This window comes from Mangifera indica, chromosome 7 (genome assembly GCF_011075055.1).
Source record: "Mangifera indica cultivar Alphonso chromosome 7, CATAS_Mindica_2.1, whole genome shotgun sequence".
Taxonomy (NCBI): domain Eukaryota; kingdom Viridiplantae; phylum Streptophyta; class Magnoliopsida; order Sapindales; family Anacardiaceae; genus Mangifera; species Mangifera indica.
The window spans coordinates 10,853,761-10,862,805 of NC_058143.1; the positions used below are offsets into that span (position 1 = coordinate 10,853,761).

The 9,045-nt window shown below is 28.8% G+C and overlaps 1 protein-coding gene across 1 annotated transcript; it reads right to left on the bottom strand.

Annotated features, from left to right (window-relative positions):
- Window positions 1–3,382: 3,382 nt before the first annotated feature.
- LOC123220544 (protein HEADING DATE 3A-like) lies at window positions 3,383–6,088 on the bottom strand. Its single transcript, XM_044642793.1, has 4 exons — window positions 5,823–6,088; window positions 5,160–5,221; window positions 4,513–4,553; window positions 3,383–3,721 (listed from the first exon to the last, which is right to left on the bottom strand). Exons 1-4 carry the CDS (start codon window positions 6,033–6,035, stop codon window positions 3,495–3,497), a joined length of 543 nt encoding a protein of 180 aa, XP_044498728.1. The 5' UTR covers window positions 6,036–6,088; the 3' UTR covers window positions 3,383–3,494.
- Between the last annotated feature and the right edge of the window lie 2,957 nt (window positions 6,089–9,045).

The window sequence follows — 9,045 nt, forward strand, 5'->3', positions numbered from 1 at the left end:
ACACATGGGTGTGTGTTCCTTAAATACATGTGTGGTGTTACTTATTAAAACCTATTTCTGAAATCACTATGAAACTGATCTTATCCACAATTTCAAATTTGGTGATGAAACACGACCATATGCACTTGCACACATGGACATGTGCCATTCTGTACTTAGTAATTTTCACATTCTCAATATAAAATGACTTTTTTGCCCTTGCAAAGCACGAATGGGTGTCACACTTGTGGTGCACGTTGTCCCTATTAAAATCTCATCATAGCTTAACATTATTTATAATTAAACAAGGATCATAATTAAATAAAGAGAAAAGATTGAAATGCCCTTAGACTCACTTGTCGGTGTTACATAAGACATCATATATTTTATTCATCAGTCTCACATAATCATGCACACTCATACTAACTTTCTCAAGAGTTTGAAAGTGATGATTTCTATTGCACCATTTGAACTTTGAACTTGGCTAAGAAATAGTTATTGAGTGTAATCCATATTTAAGTGGCAATTCAATATTTTGATATACAACTAAGCAACGACTTAGATATTGAGGCTTGAAGCCAACTCATTAACAACCTGTCATACCTTTTCCAATTATTATACTTAGGATTACCTTGTTTAACAGTTTTCACGCTCATATCATCTTTAGTTACAATAAAAGGATAAGACACCAAACTAACAAGATGATATTCTAAATCATGCGCACCAACTATAAATAATACTTGTTTTCAACAATATCAATAATTATGCTAATTTAATTTTAGATTTATTGGTTAAAGACTTAACACTAGAAATGAGCTAGCCTAAGTCATCAACTGAGCACCAACATGTCCTAAACTAACACACTTGTAATGAGTGTTAGATGCTTTTTAAACAACGAGCAATTTTCTATAGATGTTAGTTAGAAAAAGACTCTGATGTTATGAAAACTTGAACTAAGAAACTAGATAGAAAAAATATCTAAGAATGATAAATGATAATTTTGGAATAAATGACTATTCTAACTTGTATTAAACCATTAGGGTTACAATCTATTTATATAGAACAGTGATGTCAGATTGGCAATCCAATAAAAGTAAAATCAAATTTATTTAATTTAAAACAGAAAAATAAACAAAGTGAAATTACTAACTATTAGATTTTATCTTATAAGTACACATATTGCGTGTTCTCAATTCCCTGAGTAGAAAAGAGCAATCGAGAGAATGAGAAATATTTTATTTAACAGTATCAAGAGAGAGTATTAAGAATATTTTTATCTGTTCAATAAATTTTTTAAAAATAATAGCGTAAAGCTTCAACTAATGTACACCATTTTATATAAGATTATTAACTTAAACAATTTCAATTTGTTAACTCTACAAACGTCTTTTAATTGTTTCAATTAACTTCTCAACTATTTGATAATTGTCAAAATACACCCCTTTGTGTGTTGATATTCTTAACACAAACTATTAATTGTAGATAAAATTTGTGATCAAGAGTCTGAAACTCGATTAGAATACATTAAGGGACATAGGTATGGTCCAAAGCTTATGAAGAAATTAAGACCAAGTTTTCAAATCAAGAGACTTGCAGATGCTCTTAAAGAATCTTAAGATAGGATTATCGAAACATAGTAAAAGTATAAAGAATTAGAGAAGAGAAATTTCAAATATCTACAAAAAGTAGATGAACTAATCATTCACTTGGAAATACAAGAAAAAAAATGTTTGGATTTTGGTTTGCTATTGGAACTAATCCACCTACTCTTTCAAGGAAAGAATCATATGTGATTTATAATATTTTATTTTGACTTTACCTTACAAAATTTAGACAATGTATTGCAAACTAATCGTTATTAATGATTGTTGTAGACTTATTTAACATGCATATACCTATTTTGATTCTTTTGACATGTAACCTAACATAAGAGTGATACCTATTTTGACATCAACAAGTGAAGAAAGTGGTGCATATTTTAACATCTAATTAACAAAGAAAGTATAGTTCTTTTACCACTAATGGTTGATACATCCATGTTTTTTGTTCACAAGTTAATTATAATTGGATGTGTTTGTAAATACATGCATAGATATATAATAATTTCCTATTAATTGGTTATCAGTTTATTTGTAGTAGTAGCAATTAGAATTTATTAATGTTTTTTCACTTAATTAAAAAGATGTTTCATATGAATTGTTTGACTTTAGGATCAATACATTTGTTAATTTTCAATGAAGGCTGAAATTCTTGTCCCAAATTCACCACACAAACAAAAAATCTCTATAATATACGACATTATAATGGATAAAATTTTTATTTCCAATTCACCATGCAATCAAGAAAGAAAAATTTTGTTTCCAATTCACAAAAAAATTTGTCCCTAATACACCTATGGATAAGGACAAAAATTTTATCATCAATTCTTTACTTAAACAAGGACAAAAACTTTTGTCTTACAAAATGTCCTCATATGATAAATATACTCTTTTGGAGACAATAATTAATTATAAAGGAATATTTCTTTTTTTGAGAGTATTGTCCATTAGTAAGATATGTGGCCCTATTTAACTTTTTAGAACAAATTTTTTACTTAATATGATAAAACTTTTTGTCATCTTTTATAAAATTTGTTGAAGTTCCTTCTTGATAGGATTGTAACTATAGTTTACCCTGAAGAAAAATTTTCACTTCTAAAGCTATAGAGTTAGAAGTGTTTGGTCACTAATCACTTGTCGTGACATGCATAATTGGGGTAAGGTTATCAGTTGATCGCTGAATCTAATTGCATTTTGAGATATACTTTGAAATGGACTTTTTGATTGCACAATATATCACTTTGAAATTAAAAAGAAATTTAGAGGATTGAGTTTCTTATGATATTAATTAAGTTTAGATTTTATGAGAAATATTTGAAAAATTTTCAAGTTTATAAGATCAGAGGATTCAAGATAAAAAAAAAAAAAAAAGAAATTATGTTTGAATTATACTTTTGTTTGGATCGATAATAATGAGTTTATAGCTTTGTTTAACAACTTACGATAATGAAGTTCTTTCATAGAGAAAAAGTAATTCGTATAAGTAGTATGATTTTGAGTTTTCACATGTCAAGTTATATTTCTAAAATTAATATATCTAATGCCACTTCAGATTTTAAGTTAAGTTTTGGTGTTACCTTAATCATTGAATGGGTGAGAACAAGGGCGATAGACATTGATATCAATATAGAATTGATCCTTGTATACATATAAGATATTGAGATTTTAATGTACTCAAGTTTATTGATTATATAATATATTACTTGAAAATTTTTAATGTTTGTATATGGTAATTTTTTAGAATTTGAACCATGATATCTGGAGTCGACTATAATGATAAAAACATTCATGAAGAGACAATTATATAAAACCCGCATATAAAATTTATTCATTATATCTAATCTTATTCCATCATTATTCATTATTATATATCTTAAAGTTGATTTCTACTAATCCATAGCTTATTACATAAGCATATTACTGCCTTCTTCTTCCTCCAGAGCCAGTCTCCTTCTGGCAATTGAAGTAAACAGCAGCCACAGGAGATCCCAGATTGTAAAGCTCAGCAAAGTCTCTGGTGATGAAATTCTGGCGCCACGCTGGTGCATACACAGTTTGTCTTCCCAGTTGACGAAACAACACAAATACAAACCTGTGAATCCCCAATGTTGGTCTCGGGCTCTCATAATTCACAATCTCTTGTCCTACAAGTGCAACGTAATATTTAACATATAATTGTATTAAGGATACTTTAATTTACTCTTCATGATATTGTAATTTAAAATCTAATGGATTATGATCTGAATGGAATACAACGTTATATTTGACCACTTCAATCTCGATAATCCTTCTTTGTCTATAAATATTGGAATCTAGAAATTACGTCGGAACTCATAAGGTTGGTGGGAGGGTCAAAGTGTAATGTTTAATGAGTGATGAAGATGAAGAATGGAATTTGTTCTTACAAAGGAAATTGCATTTAAAAAGGTTAGAGTGTAAATTTTAGGGAATAAGAAAGCAAAAATAATATTTAATCATAATTGAAAAAATAGTTATTTAGCAGGACCTGAGTAGTATATAGCTCATAATTAGGTCGTTTAGGATCTGTTATAAGGTTTGGGATCCACTTTTGATCATAAAATAAAATAAAGATTAATAAAATCAATCTAAACTAATTTTTATGATTATTAATATTTGTTAAACCGTATTAATTCATATATATATGATATTTCTTGTTTCACCTTAAAATTTTGAGCTTGGAAGGGGGAGGACATGAAGTTAATGGAGGTCCATAACTTGAAATTAATTATTGTTGCGACTAGATTTTTTCTGAAATGTGGATGTGATTGTCAGAATAAGTTGAAATCAAATGTCGTTTTGATTAGAATTCATACATTAGTCTGCAATAGCAAAACAAACTGATTGAAATAAAGAAAACTCTACCCATTTGAAGTAATTAAAATTGAATTAAAGATAAACAAATTAATTAACTTACCGAAGGATGCCCCTGTAGATCCGGGAATATCAGTCACCAACCTAACAAGTTCAGATCAATTTCAAGAACAATTAAACAATATGTAGGCATTACAAAATTCATAGTATTATCCCGAAGAGAAAATTAAGCACAAAAAGATAATGTTAGAAACAAACGTTTGTGAGAAACTGCCCTTTTTTTCTTTGTTTCACAAGTTATCATTGTACAGGCTTTATCAGTTTTTTAATGAAGTTTAGACTAGTCAATCTCTGAACATGATACAATTCCATAGTTGTTATTCAGTCCAATCTAATATTTGTTCCTTGATATCAAATGGGGAAATTTTGGGTTTCACTTTTTTCCTATGTTCCTTGTTCTGTGTTGATAAAGTGCTCCAATAATTCTATTGAGATAAACCAAAAAAACTTGTCAAATTTATGCTGTAGTTTTATAAAATAATGTCAGAAACCTAGAACAACAAAGTTGCTTTTATTTCTCGGTGGTCCTTCTTCCTTCAATCTTTGCCATGATATAGAGAAAGTTTCAGCCAATGCAAAACAGAAGGTAGTTATTCACGTAAAAAGATACGATAATTTAGTTTAACTTATTATCCATTGTGTAAACAAAAGAAGAAAAGAAGTTGATTATGAGAGACAGAAGCTACTTACCAATGCAAGTATTCTCTGAGACTTGGATTACTAGGGCTAGGTGCATCAGGATCCACCATGACCTGCATGTTTTATTTTTATGATTAATACATAAATAATCAATTATAAATCTAATATTCATGCATGAATCAACTCTCCTGAAAAAGAATCATAAACGTGAAAGTTTGTCTTTCCTCAGAAGATAAAATTTCATAATTTCTATATGTTATTGTTTATATGTTGAGTAGAATTAGAAAAAATATATATCAGTGCGTTCAGTTGTAAAATAGGATTTTGTATATACTTTAAGAAGTGGATTTTTTAACTTGAACATCTGCCAAACAAGATGTTGTAAGTTCATTCAGTAGTTTTTTTTTTTTTTTTGGTTTTAATGCAAAAAAGGGCATAAACGTGATGTTTCATATACATTAAGAAGATTTTTTTTAGAAAATAAGAACAACCATAAAACAGGATGATGTAAATACATAAAGAAGTAGTTTTTAGAAATTAAAAAAAAAATACGAACATGCAAAACAGGTTCTTGTATATATAATTAGTATATCTGTGAGAAATAATGCTAGATTGTATATACATTAATACGTAGATTCATAAAAATATAGACGTAAATATACACATAATTATTATGTTTGATTAGAGGTAACAAAAAAGAATGTTGAGGCATACCAAAGTATAGAAGGTCCTAAGATCAGTTCCACCAATGTCAACCCTTGGATGATTGGCAACAACAGCAGGCTTGAGCTCAACACCATTGTTGACATCCCTGTTGCCATAGCTAACATTAAGAGAAACTGACCTATTAAAATTGTTAATAACATCTCCAATTACTCTCCCAACAACAAGAGGATCTCTATTGGAACAACTGCCTTCCCAAGACATAGTAAAACATACACAAATTACTTAGAATATTCTACGGAAATAGTTGTTGCTTGATACCTGGATTTCAAGCAGTACTAGGGATCTTTATATATTGCCTGGTATGGGCCACAATTAGCTCTAGAATCTGCTTTTTGTCAAATTAGTTTGAATTTTCTTTTAGGTCATTCCTAAACTAGAAATTCTGATACCTGAAAGCTAATAGGCATCCCTATCTTATTATATTCTGATCGAAAAATTATGCTCATCATGGTCCACGGCATCTATCCCCATCATTTTATATCAAAGTCAAAATCGTTTCATTCAGTACAGGATTAAAAACATTGAAAAAAAAAATGATTGATTAAGATTTACGTGTGATACTTTTATTATTATTATTTTTTTGTCATGATATTCTTTACTCTAAACGCCATGCGTTTGAGTAGAGCTTTATTTATTCGTTCTGTGTGTTAATTACCCTTGACAAAAATATAAAAAAATCAACAAAGAGAAGGTCCAACAAGGATGAGGTTTTAATTAAAATTTTCTTTAACAGCTTTAAACCATTAATCGAGACAACAACTTCATAAAAAGGAATAGCTATTTGATTAGACCATAATTTGCAGCTATCACTATACCGATCACTTCTGAAAAGTCCTATTTTTCAATCTTAAAAGTGACTGTTGCATATACAGACATTGAATTGTTTAAAAAAGTCAAATAAAAACTTAATTCAATAATATCATTAGTTCCAGGTTTTTATAAGTATCAAATTATTTACTTTAGTCTTAAAATATTTGTGTTAAGTTTGGTATATCCTTATTTACTTTGAAATATCATATGATATGTTTTATATTTCTATATTTTTTTTGTGATATTACATATTCTTCTCTCAATTGTTGATGTAGCCATTTAAAATGAAAAAATTATTATTATTATTTCCATTATGCGATTGGCATTTATTTATATATTGTTAATATAGATGTATTATATACTTCTAGAAATTTAGGGTATCAAGTTATCTTCAGTTCAGGAACCTTTTTTTTTTTTTTGTCTTGTTATTAGAAACTGCCTGTTACGGTGAATTTGCAGGTATCACTATCTTGATCACTTTTGAAAAAGACTATTTATAAATCTTGAAAGTGCCTGTTGCATATAGATACATTGAATTGTATTAAGTCAAATAAAAACTTAATTCAATAATGAATTGTATTGAATTGTATTAAATAAGTCAAATAAAAACTTAGTTCAAAGTTTTTATAAGTATCATATTATTTACTTTAATATCTATTGCGATGAAGTGAGCTTAAACTCAAGGACTAAAATTGTTTCAGTTTTAATTTGATTATTTTGAACAGAATAGAAATCCTTTTAAAGTGTAAAATTATTATAAAAAATCTTTTAAAAAATCATGGAAAGTTCTGGGGACTCTAGATAAGAAGACCTGTGCCTCTTGAGATCGTCCTAGGGTTAAAAAAAAAAAAGTATAAAACTAGACAAAAATGTCACTTCAAAATAAGTATAAATTTTTTGTTGATGAAGATCCTCTTTTGTCATCTTATATTCTGGGGAGCATCACAAAGATGATTGGATGCTTTACATTTTGTTAACTAGCTTTTGACTGGTAAAAATCTAAATAAAAATTAAAAAAAACGTCACAAGAGAAACTTCCTTTAATAGAAAGGATCAGCTTGACCGGGAACTCAGGACAATTTTCCACCTCGTATTCAAAAGCATACAACTTTAGATCCTATATTTAATGTTGCCTCTTGCCCCTTGCTTCCAACTAAATTCCATAAAATAAAGTAAAGGCCAAAAGACTTATTCCCGCCCAAGATTTGATGTAATCCCATTCCCACCCACCAACTTTTAAAAATCCAAAGACCCACCCATCATCCAAATTTTTTAATAACTTCTAGTAATTTAATTTTAAATTGCTAGATTACCCTTATTTTCATTTTCCTGCGAATTACACAATCTCTGACTTTTTGCATCATTTCGTCAAATAGTTTAAGAACATCCCAAGTTTTTCAACTTTTACACAACTCATAGTTTTACCACTCTTACACAACCTATAGTTTTAACACTCTTACACAACCCATTTCATCAAATAGTTTATTTGATTAAGAAATCTTGAACTCTCTCCTTGGCAATCTCGCTCCCTCTAGTGGTCTTCATTGGGGAAGACGATCTTGTCTTCGTTTGGGAAGACGAGTTGTCTTCCCAAGTCTCATTTGCATAATGAGCCCAAAGGTGCAGAAGATAGAGAAAGAAAGACAAAAACAAACAAAGGAGGGATTATTAACAAAAGGCGACAACGATCAAGATCTGAAACCTATTTAGTAACCTACATAATGGCATTTTGGGACTCTTCAGCATCTTTTTCTTCCCTTTGTTGATTTGTTCTTTAGCGAAACTATTTGGATTCAGATATTAACAATGAAAAGAAAAGAAAAGATGGAGAAAAGAAAACGAAGTGATGGTTGCAAATGAAAATGACTCTTTTAGCGTGTTAAGTTAGGTGGTGAGTAGTTTAAAACTATTTGGGTTTGTTTTTAGAATATCTTAATAATGTTTAAAATAAAAGCATCATACATTTGGTTTTACTTAAATGCCCTTTTCACTAACCGAAACTGTTATTAGAATTTATAGGTGAGACTTTGGGTTTTTAAAAATTAGTGGGTAGAAGTTAATAGTACTTCAAACCTTAGGTGGGAATAAGTCTTTTGTCCTAAAGTAAAAAGAGAAACGCATGATGCTACAAAGTTTGGTAATAAGGAGCAAACAACTAAAAAATAAATGTGTATATATTAGTGGAAATTCTAATTCTAATGTAAGTAGCTATGTAAATTTTCTTACATCTAAGTGGGGACCTAAGCTTTAATAAAACATATATTTTGTATGCACAACTTATATTATATTAAGAATAGTATTTATTATTATTAATTATTTGTATCATAATTCTCTAATCAAGACTTTCTAATTTAATATTTGTCAAGATCGTATTTTATATACCATTAGATTTTATCTATAA